The 23,857-nt window shown below is 40.5% G+C and overlaps 3 protein-coding genes across 8 annotated transcripts; all 3 read left to right on the plus strand.

Annotated features, from left to right (window-relative positions):
- The first annotated feature begins 1,990 nt into the window (after positions 1–1,990).
- Positions 1,991–12,130, plus strand: tmc8 (transmembrane channel-like 8). 4 transcript variants are annotated; one of them, XM_061050369.1, is made up of 16 exons: positions 1,991–2,282; positions 2,881–3,103; positions 4,062–4,210; positions 4,320–4,454; positions 4,536–4,588; positions 5,469–5,608; positions 5,706–5,853; positions 7,330–7,494; positions 7,588–7,739; positions 7,836–7,902; positions 8,040–8,149; positions 8,304–8,490; positions 9,676–9,833; positions 9,989–10,132; positions 10,360–10,438; positions 10,636–12,130. In XM_061050369.1, exons 1-16 carry the CDS (start codon positions 2,213–2,215, stop codon positions 10,756–10,758), a joined length of 2,103 nt encoding a protein of 700 aa, XP_060906352.1. In that variant the 5' UTR covers positions 1,991–2,212; the 3' UTR covers positions 10,759–12,130. The 4 variants fall into 4 exon arrangements, with proteins under 4 accessions (XP_060906352.1, XP_060906344.1, XP_060906360.1 ...); XM_061050361.1 differs by having other exon boundaries at positions 4,320–4,588; XM_061050377.1 differs by lacking the exon at positions 4,320–4,454.
- On the plus strand, positions 11,711–16,468 carry LOC132983886 (Fc receptor-like protein 5). Of its 3 annotated transcripts, XM_061050435.1 has the most exons (10): positions 11,711–11,816; positions 11,912–11,938; positions 12,156–12,437; positions 12,565–12,861; positions 13,627–13,899; positions 14,005–14,334; positions 15,105–15,215; positions 15,296–15,320; positions 15,405–15,489; positions 16,177–16,468. In XM_061050435.1, exons 1-10 carry the CDS (start codon positions 11,765–11,767, stop codon positions 16,195–16,197), a joined length of 1,503 nt encoding a protein of 500 aa, XP_060906418.1. In that variant the 5' UTR covers positions 11,711–11,764; the 3' UTR covers positions 16,198–16,468. The 3 variants fall into 3 exon arrangements, with proteins under 3 accessions (XP_060906418.1, XP_060906408.1, XP_060906426.1); XM_061050425.1 differs by having other exon boundaries at positions 15,105–15,320; XM_061050443.1 differs by lacking the exons at positions 15,105–15,215; positions 15,296–15,320.
- A 79-nt stretch (positions 16,469–16,547) lies between these two features.
- Positions 16,548–23,809, plus strand: si:dkey-93h22.7 (Fc receptor-like protein 5). The gene is made up of 12 exons (XM_061050478.1): positions 16,548–16,783; positions 16,881–16,907; positions 17,031–17,157; positions 17,228–17,403; positions 18,063–18,249; positions 19,083–19,189; positions 19,283–19,555; positions 19,635–20,042; positions 20,138–20,165; positions 22,008–22,056; positions 22,127–22,192; positions 23,689–23,809. Exons 1-12 carry the CDS (start codon positions 16,753–16,755, stop codon positions 23,770–23,772), a joined length of 1,563 nt encoding a protein of 520 aa, XP_060906461.1. The 5' UTR covers positions 16,548–16,752; the 3' UTR covers positions 23,773–23,809.
- Positions 23,810–23,857: the final 48 nt, after the last annotated feature.

Raw genomic sequence — 23,857 nt, forward strand, 5'->3', positions numbered from 1 at the left:
CCTCTTTACTCACCAGCCCTTACCTGGCTATCTCTGAAAACAGGTAAATAGTTTTAGTGGGGCATTACGAAATATGGCATGTCTTTAAGTTATTATACACACTTTAGTTGCTATCATTTGATTATATTTTGTAACCAATATTTCTTATTGTAAATACATAAATTGTGAATGCAGAACTTATGCTACTTACGATGCAGCATTTCTACCTTGAGACATTTTTAATTTGACTTGCGTAACAATTTTTTTTGGAAAGCCTGAAAAAGTAGGATAAGCTCAATTATTTTAATTACAACAGCACCTGTATTCCAAATAACATTGCCCCCTGCACTCATGACCATGTAGGCTAATTTATAAGTTCACATTTCAGATGAATTGAAACCAAGACTGTCAAACTAGCACAAAAGAAGTGAGGCCCAACCTCAAGTTTCTCTGTTAACGGGGCTAAGTGGAAGCCTCAACAACTGTGTTTGTGGTGAAGAAAGTGGGCAGAAGGAGCCTTTCTGCTACATCGCCTCGTACATTATCAATCAATCAATCAATTTTTATTTGTATAGCGTCAACTCATAACAAGTGTTATCTCGAGACACTTTACAAAAGAGCAGGTAAATACCTTACTCTTTGTCTGTTAACATTACAAAAGAGCAGGAAAAAAAGACCTTACTCATTGTTATGTTACAAAAAGCAGGTAAAAGACCTTACTTATTGTTATGTTACAAAGATCCGGCCTATCCATCATGATCACTTTAGCAAAGCAGCAAAAGTTACAGTGGTAACTGTTCTGGCAGGCCGTCAACCGACGATCTTGAGGAGCCTAAGAGAGCTCAAGAGCTCCCAGGAAAGTAGGTGGTTAGTGACTGAGATTTACAGATAGATACATGCAGTAATATGATGTACTGTATATGCACAGAGAGAGAGAGAGCGAGAGAGAGAGAGAGAGAGAGAGAGAGGAGCTCAAGGTGCCAGTTCCCCCAGTAGTCTAAGCCTATAGCAGCATAACTAAGAGCTGGTCTACACCAGCACCAGCCCTAACTATGAGATTTATCAAAAAGGAAAGTTTTAAGTCTAATCTTAAAAATACAGACTGTGTCTGCCTCCCGGACCCCGGCTGGAAGGCGGTTCCAGAGGAGAGGAGCCCGATAACTGAAGGCTTTACCCCCCATAGTACACTTGGAGACTGTAGGTACCACTAGCAGGCCTGCACTCCGGGACCGTAATGTTCTCGAGGGACAGTACGGCACTAGTAGCTCCTTCAGGTAAGATGGTGCCTGGCCATTTAGAGCTTTGTAGGTGAGAAGAAGGATCTTGAATTCTATTCTAGACTGTATAGGGAGCCAGTGCAGAGAAGCCAACACAGGAGTAATGTGGTCCCTTTTCTTAGTTCTGGTCAGTACACGAGCTGCAGCGTTCTGGACTAATTAGAAGTGACATTAGAAGTCAGTTTCCACATGATGAAACACTGCACAGTGATGTTAAACTGATGATTGTTTACATGAATGTAATGTAAAAGGTAGATTATGATAACGGATGTTATCACTTTATGAGTTGTCTCAGTTATAGGGAAGCTGACTTATGGTTGTGACATTGCTTCCCACACCTTAGACTGAATGGAGGCAAATTATACAAAATATACAAAACAAAATCCAAATTTATCATATTGAACCAAATGTTTATATTTCCTTTGTTGATTTCCAAGCCAAAGCCATTCAAAAATATAATATCACTGTAAATCGATAGATAACAAATAAGAATTGTGGATTTAACCCTGTACTAATCAAATAACACTAAAAAGCACATATGTCTGCATTGTATTATTCACATTGATGTAGAGATAAACTTTTTGTCAGTGCAGTGCACGAGTAAACATTTGTTATGTTGTGAAAGTATATGAGATATTTTCAGCTGCTAATGCAACGCCTTTTTCTGCATCCTGTCATGTGATTTCCTGAGAGCTCTCAAGTTCTGCTACACAAACTGTCAGTCAATGATTAGAAAGATTTTCCATTTGCTCCACTTGCCACAAAGTGAGCCGTACCATCAGGAGTTGAAGAACAACAGAGACTCATCCATGAGCCTCTCTGGGGTCTCGGCCTAAGTGTTCTTGTGAATGCAAAGGAGGCTGTTGCGATGGAGAGGCTTGTAGAGCTCTAAGTTGCAGCATTGGTTGGGATGTTTGTTGACTTGAAGCGAGGAGATTGATGTTTGAACATTTTTTATGAAAGAGGAAGTGCATGAAAACAAGATGGAGGAGCACAATTCTGTCAGCTTCTTGAGACTCCTGTCAGGTAACGATAACACAACTATTGGCTGTGCATTTTTCCTCTGAATGTGAGATGATATTTTGCTTGTTCAACACTGCGTCTGCACTTAAAACATGTGTGAATGTTTTTTTCTGCTGGGTAATGCCTTAACAGTACATAACATATACTGTGCATTGGATAAAGTTGTATTCAAAAAGTAAGAATAAGACATACTGTATTACTGTACTTCATGTATTTATTTATGAACAGAATATGACATTTCTTTCACTTACATGAATCCTCCACACAGAAAAGCAAAGTGTAGAAACACTGCTATATGTCAACACGTTAGTCCTACTCAGGTCTAATTCATACAAATGCATCAGGAGGGGTTCAACTTTTTTGTTATTATTTATTCTAAGACTCATTAAGGAAATATTAAATCATGAAATAAAATGAAATATCAAATAAAAATGGCAATGGTGAAACTTTCTGTGACTGTTGGTCAAACAAAACAATACACTATTAAGATGTGACCTTTGTCCTTTTACCCTATTTCTGTCATTATAAACAGCTTGTCTGTAAACATGCTCTGTTGTGAATATTCATATATCAGAATTAAATTGTGTCTTCCTCACCACAGAGGAGAGCACTCAGTCGTCTGACTCCTATGAGTACTATCAGACTGAGATATTTGATCAGCTGCCCAGCGTCCAGGCCCTCCGACCGGTCCAGGCCTACCAGGGTGGCCCAGAGCTGGGGAAGAGGATCAGCCATGGCCAGCTGCCCCCGGGACCCAGAGACAAAACGTCTACACAGCCGCTCAGGAACCTCGTCACGTGTATTCAGGGGAAAAGAGGTGCCAGGTGGGAAACACGCACATTAAAATCTACACCCTACTTTTTTGCATTAAACTTTATGATAATGATATTTAGTGGTCGAAGTGACCTTTGGCAAGACACTAATTCCAAATAACTCTCTGTGGCATAGCTAGTGGTGCGTGAATGGGTATGATGAGCTGATACTGATGGGCCCTTAGCATCCTCTGTCATCAGTGTTTGAATGTGCTGTGTCTCATTTTGGGGGGGTCAGCATCCTTTGAAGGACCCAGACTCGGCGCCCTGCATTACCCGCTCAGGCTGAACTGAGACGACCTGGTCTAAAGAGAATTCCCCTTGCGCTTACTATTTTGTTTGTGCCACCCCTGTCTCCTAGCAACCTCAACAGCTGCACTAGCTAATATATGTCTTGTAACTTAACCTATTTTTTAAGAGAGATCAAGTTTTATCATTATCATATTGTTGGCGCACAATGAATCTGGGATATGTTGGGCTACAAGGTTGCATCCTTTGTTGGCTGGGGAAAGATTCATTTACTTTATTAATTCAAGTTTAGACTCTGTTATTGAGAGACATGCAGCTCACATACATAGGCCTGAAGTAGGCTAAACACATGCACAAACATGACCCTGTTGACATGCATTAATGGAGAGATGTCAGCGCTGAACACAGGCGCCCTTAGGTGCCTTGCTCAAGGGCAACAAGACCAATTTACAAACTTTGGTCCGTTCCTTGACTCGAACTGGAAACTTAGTTTCCAACCCAAGTCCCTAGCAGCTCCATATGAAGGAGCCTTTGAAATGGGACAGCCTTAGACATGCTGCTGTGGCATAATTGGTCTTCATATGCACCCTCCGAAGGATGCACCCCTAAACTGGAACTTGGCCGTCATGAAAGCACTTAGATAAGAAAATGAATCAAAGCCAGTCCTGATGACATCACTAAGACATCATTTATGATTCTTTACCCAATATCCTCTGATTAGGGACAGAAGGAAAATGCAAAGAAGCAAAATTGGTTGCTGGGAGTCGTGGAGGCGGAGTCAGAACATCACCACGAAGAGGGTATGGGCACAGATGGGAGGAGCTCTATCAGGCTTGTTACCATGGCAGCACACTCTTCACACCATCGAAGGTAAGAAAAGCCTGATGTATACAAAGTAGAGTTGTGTTATTACCTTTATCCTTTAAACATGATCAGAAGAATTGACATGCCTGTTTTATTTGTCACTGTTGTGTTTCAGGCAGGTTTGGATTCGGCGTGAAGTCTTACTTTGTGTTCCTCAGATATCTGATTTACCTGAACCTCCTTCACTGCGCTCTTATCTCAGGCTTCATTCTGGGGCCTACAGCATTTTATGGCAGGGGCAACAGCAGTGGTAAGTCAGCTGTAATAACAGATTTCACTAAATTCACAACGATTCAGTGTCAACTTGATGTTTTTCTCTGTGATTTAACAGAACCTCTGAGGTTTGGAGACAATGACTCTGTTCTGGATTTCTTCCTTGGATCGGTGAGGGTTTGTTTAACTGTTTGTATGCTTACTTCTTTTTTTTGTCACTTTGTTTTAAATGGAATTTTTCACACAAAGAGTACAAATACAGCACAAATAAGTGTCACAGCCATAATGAATGGGGAAGAATCAAAATTAAACAAAAAAGAAAATCAACCAAATACAACACAGCAAAAAGGGAAATGAAAAAGAAGAAAAGAAAAAACATCCGATCAGAGTAGTGTGCGTATACAAAGAAATACCATGTCTCGAGTTATGCAGCTTGGTCTAATGTTCCACATAAGAAATAAAAGGTTGCCAAACTGCATGAAACTTCCCACAAAGCTTATCTTATCTTGTTTATATCGACAAAATGCATGACCTCACAAATCCACCTGCCAAAAGAGAGGGGCGTTCTCTCTTCTAATTCAATGAAACGCCTTGTAAGAAGGGCTTAGTTGGCCTAGCTGCTTAACTGTGCTTTTGTCAGGATAAGATCCTTGGACACAACACTAAAAAGACCATTAAAAGGTCAAAGTTCAACAGTTCAACCTGCAATCACTGAGTATGCATTAAATATGGAAGACCAGAATATTGTTCGGCTCGTACAAGATGAAAATGTGTGATAGAGGCTGGCAGGCTTTAACAGATAGGACTAACCCCCAGGGAAAAACATTGAGAGCTTAACCTTAGACATATGACACCGTTTTATATTGAATAAGGCCATGCCTTGCACAAATGGATGATGAGGCGATGCTTTAAAGTCTTTTAGACCACTGATTTTCATTTGTTTCCAAATCCTTTTCCCAGTTTTTCTTGACAATTGAGAGTGAATCTTAATGGTATGTATTTTTAATTTATACATTTTATGTGATCTAAGTTCTCTCCTCTTTCTCTAAAGGGGTACCTGGACCGTTCTCCTGTCTTCTTGGGTTTTTATACTCCTGGTTCCCTGAATAAGCCGTGTCTGAAAACACCTCTGTTGTACTTCGCTGGAATCCTCACCATCCTCTTCCTCAGTCTCATCATGGTGGTCCGCAGGTCAGAAAGGATGTATCTACAAATAATAGATATTCTAAAATGGTCATCTATAAGAAAGTTGATTAAATCTCCTTTGATCAATACACTCCTCAAATAGGACGATAGTTGGCTACAAGCACACCTGGATGCTCGGGAGACGTTACAGCACGAACATGAGCTACAAGATCTTCTGTGGTTGGGACTTCACCATCCAGGACCCCATCGCTGCTACTCTCAAACGCAGCTTCATCAGAAATGATCTCAAGGTGAGTGGAGGCACACATGCATGCATGCAAAAACTTTACCTCTGATTTTATGGTCACCTTCATCAGTTATGCCTCTGCATTTACCCTTTAAATTTAAATCCCAAGCAAAATTTCTACAGATGCGCACTTCAACAGTTTTTTTTTTGCTTTTGTTATGACCATTAACAACAGCTAATATACAATTATATCTTCCAACCACTGTGGATGGTTGAGCACAGGGTTTATCTCACTGCTTCTGTTAAAAAAAATATCCACACAAACACTGTAGTGTATAGCCTAACAGGAGGGCTTAAAAGGGGAGATTGCTCGTGCCGGATGAGAAATTCAGTGTGTTCAAGGATGCAGGGGTTTAAATAAACTTGGTGTGTTTCAAAACTTTTTGTAAAACAAGCTAAAAAGCTGTGAAGAAAATTGCAATATACAGTATCTTATGCTATTTTCTTATTGAAATTATATGCTTTATATATTTCTTACGAAAGGAAAACGTGTCTTTTACTTTGAAGTTCTTCACACTGTAAAAACAATAAGTCAGAGTTACTTATAATCACTTCAAACCAGTTGTGATAACACAGTATTCTGTGTTAATGCCATTCCAACCAATGTTAAGTTTTCTAACTTTTGAACTTGAAAAATTACCCAATCAAAATTAAAATTATAAATGAAAAGGAGAAACCTTCAAATAAAGGAGTCCCAAATGTGGATATATAATGAAGACTACATTCTACAAAGTGGCAACAGAGAGCAAGTTACAGTGAAGGTCCCTGGTTCATTTCCTGGTTCAGCCTCGAATAAAAAGCAAATACAGTGTTGACAAAACAGCAAAATTATAAATCAGTTATGACTAGGAGAGTTTTTTGTTTTAAATAAATGCAAATTCATCTCAACCTTTCATCTCAAATTCAGTCTTAAAATGTTAAAGAAGTGAGATACAAGCATATGTTTTTTGTGTGTATACTGCTGTTATGATGCTTTGGTTGATTTAAAGGTCCAATATGTAAGATATCTCCTGATTTAAATCATAAATTGAACTTACTACATCATCAGACTTTAAGGAAACATGCTGTGTTGAAGTGCTGGCTTCCCTGACAACAACGCAGCAGCCAGTATGTCCTCCTTCGAAGTTTAGATTCTGGTCCTGAACGATCTGTTTTTGTTTTGACCAGAGAAGGTAGGTGGTTTTAAGACACTCCCACATGGCCGTTTTGGACGCCCCTCAGTTTGCCAGGCAAAGGGCAAACCAAGAGGTTTGGCAGCGATGGACTGGTTCAGATATAACTCATTCTACCTGACCTAAAAAGCCTCTGCATTTAAATTTCCGGGGCGGGGGGAGACAGTTCTCTTCAATGTTTTGAATTTGGACTCCAGTACCCATTTTAAACGCGGGTGGGAGGGTTACATGTGGCTCCTTTCAATGGTTAAATGTAAATGGTCAAAGTGGACATTTTTTCCTTTTATGTGTTTCTTTTTCCTCCTCAGCTGTTCCTGGATGAGCAGCGTTTCTCCCTGCGTGAGGAGCAAAGGACTCTGGGACAGAGAGTGTTTCTGTACCTCCTCCGGTTCATCCTCAACCTGCTCATTCTGTCTCTGCTGGGCGGAGCATTCTGTCTTATCTACTACGCCACAACGAAATCACAGGAGGAAGTAAGAACATCTGTTATTTTCTATAGCTGAAGACCTTTGTCCTGTTATTGGTGTTTATACAGTTTACATCTGTCACCCTTGACTGTTTTTTAGAGTAAGCGCTACTGGTTGGTCAGTCTGCTCCTCCAGTACCTTCCTTCCATCACCATCACCTCCATCAACCTGGTGCTTCCTCTCATCTTCCGTAAGATTTCATCTTTTGAAGACTACTCTTTCACAGCGCAGGTCAATGCAACGCTTGTGAGGTAAGATGCAAAGTAGAAAAACACACACACACACACACACACACACACACACACACACACACAGAGCTCCATGAATTCATTGGTTCTTCTCTTCAGGAGCATCTTCCTGAAACTCACCTCACTGGGGATCTTCTTATTTTTCATCTTCAAAGAACCTGAGCATGTGAGTTAAGAGTGAGATTATTAAATCCTGCAGACTGAGCTTTGGTGAGACAGAGCGATGCATTCTGCTGTCCTGACATTTGGGACTGATGTGTGTGGTTTTGAGGCTCTCTTCTGATGTTTTTTGCTTCTCCACAGAGTGTTTTTCAGTGCAGACAGAACAAGTTTGGCAGAGAGATGTACAAGCTGTGTATCTTCAACTTCCTCGCCACTTTCTGCAACGCCTTCCTCTTGAACTACCCCAGAATGTGGGTTTGTTTGAAAATGATCAGTCTCTTTCTTTATTAGTCATCAGTTTGGTTTTATATGGAAATATCAATGTTTGAGATTTCAGGGGAAATTGAAACTTGGTCACATTATGTACCAAATACTCACAAGCTCTTTCTTCCCTCTGTCTGACAGGCTGGTGCAGGAGAACTTCCCCTCGTCCTTGCTAGCCCGGTTGATGGGGAAAAAACGCTTCTTGATCACTTTCAATGTGTTGGATCTGGTGTACCTTCAGACGGTGTCCTGGGTGGGAGTCTTTTACTGCCCTCTGCTGCCTCTGATAGGAACTGTGACACTGACGGCCAGCTTCTACATTCAGAAGGTTGTTGGGAACATGTTCGTTATACACCATCAGTTGTAAAAGAGCTGCATAATTAACTCTTTCTCTCCCCTTGAATGTACCAAGATGTCACAGAACAATGACTTAAAGTAATTAATTATTAGTAATTTATAATGTTTACCAATTCATAATTGTTACATCAGACTGATTATAAATCAAGGTTTCGACACACAAAAAAGGTGAGCAAAGAGTTGTGGGATGTGTTGTTCAGTGTGGGAAGGATGCACTGGATGGATCCTTGATTGGCTGGGGACAGAAGGGCGCAATCGTCGGCTGAATCGTCACTACAGTGACATAATCGGCCTTCAAATGCGCACTCTGGAGGCTTAATTTGGCACATACCCAATAGAGACAAACAACCAGTCACACATGCAAACCTAGGGGCAAATTAGAGTCATCAATTAACTTATCGAGTCTGTCTTTGGTCAGTGGGAGGAAGCCAGAGTACCTGGAGAGAACCCATGCCGAGGAAAACATGCAAACTCTACACAGAATTATTATTCAAAATCACAGTAAAAAAAATTATTGTGTTTCGTTTAAGGAAGTAAAGTGCAACCCAATGTCTAGGGCAGTGTAGCAAGTTGTTGTCGCAAACAGAGGCGCTGCTTGTAAACAGGCAAGGCAGGCAACTGCTTGTGGCCCAGACCAGAAGGGGACGAAAATGTACAAATTTTGCAATGATAGAAGGAAACCTCCCTAAGGGGGCCCCATATGACAGCACTCACTCTTGCCAACCACAAAGCAGTTATCTCTGTATTTCAGTTATTCACAATAAAAATGTTTTTTTTGTGAATAACTGAGACACAGAGCAGTCAGCCATGCCGTTTGCTACCTCTGTTTACAGTCTTAAGGCTAACAATGTCCTGAAAAATATTCATATTTAACATTAAGATTGAGAGTATAGTATTCAGCTTTAAAATATTCAATTATAATTATTATTTCTTTTATTCAAACCAGTTATAATCCTGAAATTATCCTCCATTCTGTGTCACAGTTAAAAACCAGAATTATGCTTTTTTTCCCTATATTCTATATTTTTCTTTCACTCCCTGTTTCTCTCTTTGACCCGTTCCCATGGTTCTGTAGTGAGGTATGGAGAAGTACTAGTGACCACAGTTGTATTCATGGTTTCTCTCTCTCTCTCTCTCTTTCTGACGCTGTCCACAGTTCACAGTCCTGCGGTGCTGTGTGGCCGAGCAGAGGATGTTTCGTGGTTCCAGCTCCTCCGTTTTATTCCACTTCATGTTGCTTCTCGGTCTCCTCATGGCCGCAGTCACACTGGGACTCAACCTCCACCAACAAGAAGCTACACCTGACAAGAATTTGTATGTCGACTTTAACTGCAATTTTACCATTATTTATTGAAAGCCTACTTACTTACTTACCGTGTCTAACCATACGCATGTGTTAGTGTCATAGAAACTTATTAGCTTTTCTGTAATGTCAGTTTCTCCTATTTGTCCTTCCTGGTCTCCGTCAGGTCTTCCTGTGGTCCATTTGGGAATGGTAAGACTGTCCTTTTTGTGGCAGGAGAGTGTGTGGAAAGCCTCCCCAGTCTGGCACAGAGTACTCTCCGCTACCTGGCCTCTGAGGCCTTCGCCCTGCCGCTCATACTCACTGAGGTGTAAGTATCCAAAGTAGCAAAGGTTTACTAAAAGGCTGTATCAAAGTGTTGTTGTGCTTTTCATTTTGTAAAGCTACTTTTAAACTGTTTCAACCTTTTGGTGTGACGAAAAAGGAGCTACATGTGTACACGTTGGTGAATAGAAATAATTATTGATGAACATGAGCTGTACTTTCATGTGATTTGTTGGTCTTTGAATGTAACATGAATCAAATGTATTTCCACAGTATAATCTTAACCTCATTCATGTCACGGAGACGAGCCAATCAGAAGGCCATCGAGAGGCTGAAGGACATGCTGGTTATGGTGAGTCACATGTCGTCAAACATCGTACATACTTACAAATCAGTCGCAGGAAGACGATAAGGAAATACTGCTCGTTGATTTGATTGGTTCCTTTGACTCATTATTACTTTAGTGTATTAGTGTGTTCTGCTCTGCTTGTGAATCTGTATGCAGGTTGTTTGTGTAAATATGTGTGTTTGTGTGTGTTTTCCTCACAGAGCAGCTCAGATAAACGCTTCCTGGTCAAACAGCATGCCACCATACTCAGAGGTAAAAGAAACAACCACAGGGTCCGCTCTGCCGACATCCAAGAGGACCCTCCCTCATCTCCTACAGAGTGAATACAGAGCCCACGCTGCGCGGCCTCTCCATCTTTACATCCAGAGACTTTCATTAGAAATATAAAGGCTTTTTAGTCGGACAGCAGCTGAGTGAAAGACTGCAGGGGCTCGATTAAAAAACATATTAGGTTGATGAACTCTCACATTTCAGTTACATGACATAGAGAGATGATAAAGGCAATTTTGTGAAATATTTTAAAGCTGATGTTTTTTTATCCAATTTGTCAATTTTCTGTCATATTGAAAAGTTGTGTGTATGGAGGGGGGGAGTTTAGCCTTGAGTTTGTTAAAGCTTCTGTGGGAACTTGTAGTTTGTGTTGATTTTGTGGACAAAGCAGCACCTTTTATGCCTTTAGTGATTTTGAACTGTACATCTAGTGTTTTTTTTTTGTTTTTTTACAAAATATTGTTTCCTGCTTTTTTTAGGCAGTCAAATGTATCATATAAGTGAAAAAAAAAATGAGAGAGAGGCAGCATGATGTTAATCACCTTGGCCGACACCTAACCCTGGCAGAAGTTTCAGGCATTAAAAATAACTCTTCAGAAATAGTCAGTCTTATCTATTATGGTCTTGTTTACTTTTGAACTTCATGAAGAGGCACCAGTATTAACATCTGCCTGTTTCACAACCAGCTAAAAACTATTTACAGGAGCTTTAAGCTTATTTTAAAGCCAGTGTTTAAACCTTTAAATGTTTATAAGTGAATGCATAATTCATGCAAATGCTTTAATATACTTTCTCAGATAGTCACACGTATCAGCTGTTATCAATACATTTTATATTGACTTGTATTTATTACATTGTATCTTTTTGTTATAAATATCCTGCTCATTAAACATTTTATAGTTTGTGCATTTTAAGCTTGTCTGTGTCCAACATCTCATTGGTCGTCAAAATTAAAGCCTAACATGTTATCTACTTGCAACATGTGTTGACACCCATAGCTTTTACGCACACACTAAATCCACACATGCAAGCACAAATGCCTAACCATGTCAAAGAAAAATGCACAGCACTGCTATGAAGAATCCACACTCTTATTTGCTGCCAATATTGGGTGAGTTTGTCGTATTTGATTTAAAATGGCAACATGAATAACCCATTCAACGTAAAAAAAAAGTTCTTATTTTTGTTGTGTTTTGTTTTGTTTAGCTCTGGCGAGTTTGGTCGTCAAGATAAGTAAGTTCTTTTTTGGCTTAGTTCAGTTTGCAGAGATATTTTTTGTTTGTCCTCGCTGATTCAGATCTCTTCTGATATTTTCTAAATAGAAAGCTGTTTATGTAGGAGCTTGTTATTCTTTGATATGACTGCATTGCATGAATTAATTTCATATGTGTTTTTTGCTATTTTAAAAAAAAGTGTTCTGGTAAACTCTGTGTTTCATGTCTTTCTTCAGGGGGATCAGCCTCTCTGCATCCAGTGCTGACTGGTCCTGAATTGGCGTATCTTGGCTCGAGGGTGGCTTTCCGGTGTATAGCATCGGATTCCCTTCCCCCAGTCACCTACGAGCTGTTGAGGGACGGTGGTGTCCTGATCTCCACCGGCACAGATGACCAAGGTGACACTCCTGCATTATTTCCCCTAAAGGTCAATGCAGCGTCAGAGGGGTCATATCACTGTAGGGCGACAGCAGGCGGGAGGACAGGAGTCAGCAAAAGTATCCAGCTGAGTGTAGTCAGTGAGTAAAACTTACTGACACAGCTTTTAAGAGCTTGAATGTTTTGTTTTTTTTTACAGGTGAAAACCCTACCCTCACATAATCTCTTCCTCTACTCTCCTTCCCTCCATCATTTCCTCACTTACAGCTCCAGCATCAAACACCAGAATCATTCCTAAACCCTTCCCCCCCGTCGCATACGAGGGGTCGTATGTCGTTCTGAGCTGCAACGTCACAAAGGGCTCCCACCTGCACTACACCTGGTTTTTCAACAGGAAAGAGTTAACACATTCAGACTCTCCCTTCACACACTTCGCTGGGAACGAGCTAGTGCTGGAGAATGTGACCCTAGAGCATGCTGGGAACTATTACTGCATGGCATGGTCCCAAGTGCATGACACCGAGAGGTTTTCCAGCAGTTCAGAGGTGCTGCTGACGGTCAAAGGTACGAGTCTGAATAGAAAAATCTGTCTCAGATATACAGCAGAGGATTAGGGAGAATGGGTTACTTTTCAAATCTGAATTCTGACTAATATGCTAATTCCTGCTAGTTAGCCCGTGAATCTGAGAAGAGAAGAAGAGAGGATGACTGAGTAAGACGTAGAGTGTACATCCTTGCACATATTATTCACAACAAATGTTATCGTGTGACATCGTTGTCTCGTGTTTAGCAGCTTTTCCGGTTGCAGAAACTCATCTAACCCGAGTTCTGTCTCTGGTTTGCATACAAACAAATAAATGAATCCATCGTACCACAGAGTTGTCTCTTTCCTTTATGATATTAAGAGTTGATCAAAACACGTTTATAAGTTTGGAACCTGGGGCGCCTGTAGCCTAGTGATTAGTGAGCCCAAAAATAAACCTTTAAAAACAATTTAATACGTTTAGAACATCACAAACATACCTCAACTAGCATACGTGTTTTCAATTTGAACTAATATACAGTGTCTATGAGATCCTGACAAGCTCTTTATAAACAACATTTATTATTAAATATTGTTGCTTTAAACTCAGAAATTTAAAAAGAGTCAGATCTGTGAAAATAAAAATTCAGCGGCCCTAATTCTCTTCTGTACAAACAAGAATATTCATCAATGTCAACATACTTTTGGACACACACTGCTGGTTCACAAACTCATGCTAAGCTGTTGGGTGATTTTTTTCAGCATTCTCTTTTTCCATTCCTTTCCCTTCTTTATTCCTCCACCAGTCTACGTTTCAAAACCAAGGATCTCTTTCTCCATCTTCAAGGAGGGAGACAGTTACCGTGGCAACGTGACCTGCTGGTCAACAAGAGGGAGTCTTCCGGTGAACTTCACTCTTCTACTAGATGACAGGGAGGAAGGGTCTGTGACAGCAACTGAGTCTCTTTTTGCCTGGTTCCCTGTCGCGCTGGTACCGGGGATGGACATGGGCGTGGCTCGTTGTCAGGTGAAAACTGATGTGCAGGAGCTGATGAGTGAGCCTGTGACTCTGGAAGTGGGTATGAGATACACAGATGCATGAAAACATATACACATACACGTGTCTGATATTGATCCTTACTTTTAGCTCTGCCTTCTATTCATCTTCATCTCCTCCTTTCCAGTCCCAGTCGGAGGTGAAGTCAGAGTGGAAGTTGAATATCTCTACAGATTTGACTCTCAGCTGGCCGTCGCAGCAACACTGAACTGTGAAATCAGCAGAGGAACTTTTCCTCACATCTCCTGGCTCTTCAACGACACTCTCCTTCTCTCACATGAGGGCACTCAGACTCAACCTAACTTGTCTAACTATGTCCTAGTCAGCAAGAGTCAAACTCTTCTTCTGGCCAAGCTTGGCCCAGAGGAGTCTGGGTATTATCGCTGCAGGGTGAGGAACAGCTACGATGACTCCGGGCCCTGGGTAGAGAGTGCTGCTGTCCTGGTTCGAGTCTCAGGTGAAAAATTCAAGACTAGGTTTGGAGTAAGAGTGTGCCAAACAGAAGCAGTTTAACATTTTTGGATATATTCGTATTGGATACTTGGCTACTGTTGGCAGTAGCGCACTCTAGTATAAGGAGAGGGTAATATCTAGTCTCTGTCCACAATCTACCTTCCAGCAACAGCTCACTAAACAACATATTGTATTAAGTTTGTTGCAATCTGCGTGATACCAAAGTGGAAAATGTTGTCTTTGAACAGAGTATTGTGTCCACATTGACTAGACTCTTGTTGTTGCATTGAGGCAGGCCAGCAGGGGTCTGCCCAGACTTTTTTCACTGGGGTGACCCAGCTGGTGCACTGACTTATAAAGAGGGTGGCATGATGTATGTGAGCACTGACACAGATTCATTTTATTATTTACCCTTTCTAGCTCCACTTATCATATCTACTTTTAACTGTTTCACTTGCAAACGTACATTTATTGGCAATGCTTTCCAAAACATTACTAGTAAGTTCATTGTAAGTCCGACAGTGTGAAGGGCTATGTCAATAAATACGTGACACAAGTAGTCTTTTTGCTACTTGTTTACTCGTCAAAATGGGCCTCTTTAAATTTCCTTTAGTGTTGAATCACTTCGCTCTTAACATCATCATACTTTTTACTTTTGATATGATAGGACCTGTAACTCCACACACTCTACACTGAGTCAAATAGTCTGTGTCTACATGGCGTACTTGCTGGCTCTACATAATAAAATACATCGCTGTCTCTTCTCCGCCACAGAGGTTTTCATGACCCCCCTGGAGGTCATTACCGTCACGTTCTGCTGCTTTCTTCTACTGATGCTGATCGTGGGAGCAGCCTTTACTTCCAAAATCTTTCACAACGAGCAAGGTGTGTGCCTGCGTGTGAGAGAGAAATCTATTAACTACATCTATACGTTGAATGCTCATATCTCCACATTTCTTTCACAGCTCAGGCCCGCATTTCTTCATCACAGTAAGTTATGACTTTATCGAGCTTTAGTACGTTTTTTGTTCTGTAACCAAAGCGATGCTGCTCAACAGTGTTTGTACCTTTCAGTGCTGGTCCTGATGTGCTCACAATGTCTGCACCCACATCCCAGTCAGGAGTCAGACAGGATGACAGCCATGATGTTCAGAATCAGGTATACTGTCCTGAAAACACATACTCGTCACTGCAAGCCGTCACAATCACATTAATCTATTAAATATTTCACATTTACCTGTAACACTGTACTTGACAGGCCTATTAGTCTCATATAATGTCTTTAAAAGGAGCTGATGCTTTAAGCTCCTGTGACGATCTTTCAGTTTGTGTTGACAAAGCAGTACTGTTATCTCCTTGTTGATCTTGTCCTGTACATGTGTAAGTGGTGTTTTATGATGAAAAATGTCCACCTGCTGTCTTTTGACAGCAAAACGAATCGCTCACTGTGATCTTTGCAGGGAGAAAATGTAGACAAGGGCTGTTTTGCAGCATGCTGTTAATCTCCCTATCTGTCCCCCGACCCAGAGACAGCGCTAACACACATTAAAAATATCTTTATAGAAATAATAATAAAAATCAATCTTCTTCCTGATCTTCTTTTGAAGCTCATATAGAGTTGACAAGATAATCCTCACAGAAGTTTTGATGTGCAGGGTGTTTAACAGGGTCTGTTTACGGACAGTTTCCAAGAAAGAACTACATAGTATGATGCTACAATGGGGCTAGTTTTAGAGGATGTAAAATAAGAATATGTTTTACAATGACAGGGTTCTTTAAATTAAAATCTATTGATCATGTCTGTGTGATAAAAGAAATCATGACTGTTCTCTGTCTCTGTTTACAGGCCACAGAGGTCACAGTTTGACTCAGAAGGACCTGCACTTCATCATTCAAATGTATCACCTCGTTCTGAAATGTGTTAATTTAACATCTGCAGATAGGTGTATGTAGCTCTGCAGAATGATGCGTCTAATGTAACTTTCATGTGTCATCATGTTGCTTATAAGAAACAGGTGAAACATTTAATCAAAGAGTGAGCGATCGATTCTTGTATCAATGTACAGCCATGTTTTTTTTTTTTCAAATAAAAACTCAAACTAAAAAGATGCTTTATTTTTTTCTTTATCAAACCAATGACAAATAATGCAAGCAAGTAGCTATTTTAGCTTTAAAATCTATACTTAACATAAAAAGGTTACATAAACAAAAACGTCTTGTAATGTTACAGAGAGGGAGTGTGTGATATGGAGGTATACTTTGTCACTATCAGCTACTTGCACATGTGTCTTAAGTGCGTGTGTCTATCTCTCTCCACCAACAGCGCTTCAAACCTCCGTCACATCAAAACGTCTTTAACACACAGCGAAGTGTAACTATCTTTACTTTGGGTACACAGTCCTATTAATGTTTTTCTTCAAGGATGTTTGCTTCTGTCCTTCTGATCACACTGGGTAAGCTGATACACAAGACATGATACACACTGTGGCACAATTTATATTTTGTTATTTGAAACTTCTGATTGTGTTTGATGTCTTCCCCTCTCCACAGGGCTGTGCTACTGTAGCCAGGAGAGCAGTAAGTCAGTTGTAGTGTTTGAGAGTGTGTTACTGCATGTATTATTAATTAATATAACCCGTTTTGTAGTTAATTAGTCTGTCTGTTGTGTTTTTGATTTGTCTGGTTTCCTTTTATTTATAGTTCAGTCATTTTTGGGGCGTCCACAACTGTTCAGCCCCCCCGAGGCTCTGCTGAGAAGTGTTGTAGATATTGAATGTAAACTTAACAACTACCCCAAAAATGAATCCATCCTGCTGCAGTTATATAAGTGAGTATTTGTTCACTATAATCCAACCCTTACATCTAACAATATAGTAATCTATATGAACCATTTCCAGGGAGGGGAACCGTGAGAGGCTTTTTGCTGAATACACCGCTCTGGCAGGGGAGACTGCGACCTTTCCCATATTCATCAGAGAGTACCATGAGGGAAACCTGGAGTGTGTGGCCAAAGCCCAGAACAACTCCAAGATTGAGCCCACGGTCAGCTACACACGCCACCTGAGAGTTGTTGGTGAGTCTCATATGTACATGGCTTTTTTTATCTGACTCTTAAAATATATCTATCATGTTCTATTGGAACAAAACTCAGTGAGTGATTTGCAAAATGTCGCTGCAACTGACATGACATCAGTGGTATCATCTACCTTTACTACAGCCTCGCAGCAGCTGTTTGAGGCAATACTTGGAATTTTTTTTTGATTTTATTGTGAGCTCAAGATGCTAACATGAAACAATAGACTGTATAAAGAATGGAGAATAATAATCATAACTTTATTTACAGCACTTTTCAAAAAAGTTCTTACAATTAAAGCTAGCCAAATATATATATATATATATATATATATATATATATATATATATATCAATTTATCATTGGTGTTAATGGGACTTTTAAGGCTTTTATAGCCGGCCTCAAGTGGACACTCAAGAAATTGCATTTTTCTGCACACAACATTTGAGGAGTTTGCGACTTTAACCAAACACAAACATGCTAACAATAAGAATTACAGCATGCTGGCATACTTAATAAGCTAAGCTGACTTAAAGTACAGTTGAATAGTAGGCATTTATAAGAAAAGGAGCATGATGAGAATGTCTGCAATAAAAATAAATCATGAACTTCATGATGAGAAGAGCTGAACTCAGTCTGTTTCTGTTTCTGTCCTGTAGTACCGGTGAAAGGCGCACAGGTTTTTGTCAATTCTGGTCGCGTGGAGTTCTTTGAGGGGAAGACTTTGGAGCTACACTGTAAACTTATTGCAGGAAATCACGTTTCCTACACCTGGCTGCTGAACGGTCAGCCTGTCTCTCAGTCGCCTCATCACAGAGCTGCAGGAGAACAACTCCTGATCACCGGGTGAGACTCAACAGATTTACTACACTGCTTCATTGCTGCTTGTAGTTTGCTATTTGGGAGCTGTTTAAATATTTATCGGTTTATTGGTAGCAAAGCTGAACTGCAGGTAGTAAAGACTATTTCTTTTTTAGATTTATTTTTGGGCCTCTTGTGCCTTTATGCAAGTGACAGGAGGGTGGATACAGTCAGAAATCAAGGAGAGAGTGAGAGTGTGGAATGACATGCGGCTAAGGATTTGAACCAGGGTTACCCGCCTTGAGGATTATAAGCTCTGTACACAGAGCACACTAATTTACCACAAGGCCACTAGCGCCCCAGGTAGTGAAGAAATTTAAACAGAATGAAACTCTGGATTCAGCTAAACGTCAGCTATAAGTCAGTTGTGAATTTTCCAAATTAAAAGCTAACAATTGACACTCAAACTACATTTTCAGATGTAGCTTTAAATATGTACGTAGATAGGAAAGATCTTTTGAGCCAGTGTGCATCATGCATCTCCAAAGTTATTATTAGGAGGTTTGGTGAATGAGGTTCGGCCAAGTCATGGACGTAGTCTCGGTGACGTCCCCCATTGGTTTCTAAAGTCATGTTATGAAGCCCAGTGATGGCGGTTGCCATATTGGAAATGCTCTCTTCACCAACCTTTAGATCAGTCCATCAACAGCAAAGAGGTGGAGCAGAGGAACTACTACAAGCCTGCTTGACAATCAGATCAGCAACAACTCTAATAGTGCATAACTCTTAATATAATATATTCTTAATATATTCAAAACAGATGAGCTAAAAGAAGGCACATGAAATTTTACTGACATAATTATCCATATCACTTTCAGAACAACCGCTCAAGACAGCGGGTCGTACATGTGTGTGGCCACCAACACCTTCAATGGCACAGATGTCTTCACCTCCAACAGCTCTGAAGTCCTGATTACAGTGAAAGGTTTGCTGATAAATGTTGTCAATAAACTCTGAGACTGCATTCTTCTCAGATTTGAGCGTTTTCTTAATAACACTCTGCATCATCCTTCCACAGACGTGGTGTCCCACCCCGACATCTCCTTCAGCGTGTTAAAGGAGGATTCCCACAACTATTCTGCTGTGGTAACCTGTCAGTCAACGAACGGTACTCTGCCTGTCACCTTTTCACTTTATAACAGGACTGAACTGGTTGCTAATACAACCGTTGGCGAAAGAAATGCAGAATTTAAGGTCCCCTTGGTCTTGGGCCAACATTTGGGATGGCTTCAGTGCCAGGCTAACAATGGAGACGAGATCGCATTCAGTGAATGGATTCCTCTGGAAGTTGGTACGTGAATTAAAAAAAGAAATAGTTTGTGGTAAAAATGACTTTTTCAATGTCTATGATGTCTTTTGTGATCCAACAGTCCCCGTTGGAGGGCCTGTGACGATGCACTACGACACTGACGTTGGAGAAAACTACGCTGTGATCGGCCTGAGGCTCTACTGCAAGGCTGCAAAGGGAACCCATCCTCTGTACCAATGGTTCCTCAATGAAACCCTCCTACATGACCGAGGAAGCTTTTACTATGTGGTGCACCAGCCTCCAGAGCAGTCCGTTCTTCTGCTCTCTGTGGGGACGAGCAGCACTGGGACGTACCACTGTGAGGTGTCTGACAGCTTTGATAACACCACCGCCATTAGCAGCACGAGGAGGTATCTGGATAAAGAAGTTCTGAATCGTCTCCCCTTCCTGGTTGTGGCCGTTGTCTTTGGAAGTTTTACATTTCTGGTTCTCCTGGTCTCTGTTTGTTGTTGGGTTGGAGTAGTGTTCAGTGAGTTCTGAATGTTTGCATCATGCCCAGTTTTTATCTGCTGTCACTGCCTCCTCACTGCCACTTTAACTTTGTGTTTTTTCTTTTTCTTTCAGGGCGAAGGCAGTTTGGTGAGACGTCTATGTGAGTCAGTTCTTGGTTACTGTCTGATGCTTTTTGAATAATGACCCATTTCCAATGAAGCTGCTACTTCCTTTTGTCCGTTAGACTTACTTGATACTTAGTCAGCATTTTTTCTCTTATTGTGCAAGAACAACATGCTGAATGCTAATCCACTATCTGCAATTAAAAGGAGTAATAACCGTTATTCCGATACAGCAGCTTTAATTCAAAATTTATAAACAGCAACATGCCAAAATGGAGCACAACAAATGTTTTGTTTGAGGTCCAAATAACCAAGTTGAAGGTCTTTATTGATTTAGATCACTCGACCTTGTTGGTGCATTGAAGTGAATAGACACACGACACTTGCGTACAATATTAAAATTTGCAACATTTGCACATTAAAAAAAAAAACATCCACATCACACCTAGTACATAAATGAATACAAAGTGCCAGAGTTATATTGCAGCAGTAGTAATAAATACATGTTGTAGTAAAAGTGTTGGGGTAATTGGAGGCCTTGATCGAGATTATTTTGGATACAATGACAAAAACAGCAGGTTGATCATTTTGGTTGAGTATTTTTTGCCATCTTAAGACAACTGACAGTTACTGTGAGATAGACCCACACTGTGAAATAGGTCTTAGTGAGGACGAGTGACAGAAGACGTCAAACTGTCTGAAAACAAGCTCCTTAATGCTGTGTAATAAAAATCCTACATTAAGTAAGAATGGTAAAACTTCCACTTTCAAAATGTCAGAAACATGTCTCCTTAGTTTCACAAAGTGAACAGAGTGCAGTTAAAAGAAAAAGTGATGCAACACAGTGGTTAAACATGACCCTTTCCCGACTTTTTGGAAACATGTTGAAAGCAACAAATCGAACTGGGCTGGGTTTCAACATTTGACATGCTGTATTTGTGCTATTTTCAATGAAATGGGGTTTTCAATGTTTTGAAAATCTTTACATTGTGTTTTTATTTAAAGGTGACATATTATGTTTGACATCACAAGGGGCAGTAAACCCTTCCCCAGGTGGGTGACACCCCCACAGCTAGGTGTTTGTTATGCTCTCTGAGTCTGCTTTCTCACCATTAACAATTGAGCATGATGCGAGAAAGCCCGAACCACCCAAGCCCTCCTGAGGGGTGTGGTCGAACACAGGTCACTAGCATTTAAAGCTACAGACACAGAAACAGCCTGTTCTGAGCACGGCTGACAGAGGGGTTTATAGGCATGATCAAATATGATTATATATGATTTTTAACAAGAAACTTCACATGTTTTGGGGCGCTCTGAGACTTATTTAAACTGGTTGAAAAGGAGATTAATATGTGACATTACATTTTACACAAAATCCAAACTTTTAGGAATTGGGTTTGTATAAATTCTTTGTTCAAATTCAAAGGAAAAATTTAAACAAGTTGAAAGAAACTCTTGCGTTTCAGCTACTTTACAAATTGAGGTCCGTGCTCTCAGTGAAAGACTTTAGACGTTCAAAATATGATTCAGTGGACTCCTTCTCTCAGACTGGATCCAAAGAAAGTACCGGAGCACTTAAGGCAAATTTATTTAGGTGCAAAGGACTAATGTTTCAAGGCATTGCGTCTTCCTCAGAGTCAAACCTTTTATTTGTTCAGTACAGTAAAAATGTTTCAACCATTCTTTTAAAACTGATCATAACTTTAGTGCACTTAGACTGCATGTTCATCCTCAGGTTGTTAAAGACACATTATCATACACAACACATGACCTCAGTGTTCTCAGTGAAAGATATGTAACATTTTATGATATGGCACTTTACCTCACTTTGAAGAAACTGACTGTCTCAAGATGTTTTTACTGACATTTCCTCCTCTCAGGGTGAACTTGGAGATGGTGAGAATGAAACCTGCATATGAAGGAGGGCTGGTCAGTTAATATCTTGCTTTCTCAAAGTTTACAAAGCTGTGACAAAAAGCTCAAGTTTCTCTTCTTACAGGATCTGTCAGATTACGATGAGGGTGTGGATTTGATGAGGGCAGCCAGAGGAGAAGAATTTGATCAGGTGAGATCAAACAGATCAATCAATCAGTCCACAGTCAAACTCTGATGCCTCTGTTCTGTCCAGTGTTTGAGAGGAATAAACATCACGTAATTGATCTATTAGAAACATGTTGCTTGCTTGCTGGTAGTGTGACAAACTTTTAAATTACAATGTGATTCGAGTAGTTGAACTACTAAAGCCGTGAAAACACTGTACAACTGAAAAATGTAAGCTAACGCTGTAGCCTACGACTGCATACTTTACATCGCAAGACCAAAGCTCACGGGTCTCGTGCTCACACTCCTTGGTCAAGTTTTGTCAGGACAGAGCATTGGCATTTGTCAGTAAATTTTCCTCTGAAAACTCCGACATACGGAGGTTGAAGGTGGATCAATGTGTTTCAGTTTTCTCTAATGCACAGCTAAAATACAAACACTGCTAGAAACTCGCTTTCTCACACGCACACACAACCTCACTAGCAAGTTTAATCATAACAAATGTTCCCCTGCATCTGGATGTCTGCAGCTATATTTCCTGCCAACGATTCTCTTGTGCATAACTTACTTGATAGGAGGGGGAGACTAATCGAACAGGCTGTTGCTATAGTGTTTCAGATACTGTCTGACAGTTTGTGCAGGCATAATCAGGGAAAAAAAGGCCTGAAGTTTGGGAATCAGCTTGTGGCTACGCTCTCACTGTGCAAGTGCAGTCCTGTCCTACGGTACCACCGAAATTTAAAACATGCCAGAGGTTCATCCATAGGAGCAGCTGATCTTGCCCTGATCGCCGTCATGCACATTGTGTACACCGCACAACGAAAGATGTGCGATCCGACTGAAATCTTACAAGACTTCAGTGTCAGCCTAGCGACATAAAAATCAGGTACAGTTGCATAAAGTAGTGTACACCTGGCTTAAAAGACATGCAGAAAAGGTCAGCAAACACACGCACATCACATATTAAGGTGCATCAAACAAAGACTCGCAACACTATGGCTCCCAAAGATACACTTATTTATTTGCTATGTGCATTAAGGGGCACAACGTTTCGAGCCCGAATTCATGCCCTTTGGGGCTTCCGTATTTTTCCCATGATTTAGGAGGCATCTTGGTGAATGTAATGTTAGACCTGTGAATTTTCACATGGCATGTCAGGTGACCTCGGGGGTTGTATGTAGAGGTGTGTCCATTTCACTTGTTCATGTCTGATGAAGGGCGAGGACCTGAAACGTTACAGGTGGTAATTTTTCCATTAAATGAAATTAAATTGGAGCAGCTTCTGGTGTGCGGACTATTTTTTCTACTTCTAGACCTGTTCATTTTGTAATTTTACTTTGATATGACTAATTGTCTTATATTGTGCTGTGAAATTACATTGCATCTCTATTGGCAGTTAATCACCATTGTTTCAAAAACTTTACAATCTACTTGATTGTGTCTTCTTTCAGTGTGAAGTTACTGGTAGATTGCAAAACAATGCTTTCAAATGTACTTCCTCATTACTGTTTCTCATCTCAGGGTTCTGAAGTCTCAGTAGATGAATGGCCCCAAATTGTGAGAGTGAAGAAGACTTTGGAGGATGAAGCAGTGGAGGAGTCCTGAGGGTTCAAACTTTAAATAAACATCTCGTGATACTCTGCGCTTCACGTCTTGTCTTTATAAATGGTAATAGTTATTTCTCTCTAAT

Source organism: Labrus mixtus, chromosome 2 (assembly GCF_963584025.1).
Source record: "Labrus mixtus chromosome 2, fLabMix1.1, whole genome shotgun sequence".
Classification (NCBI taxonomy): domain Eukaryota; kingdom Metazoa; phylum Chordata; class Actinopteri; order Labriformes; family Labridae; genus Labrus; species Labrus mixtus.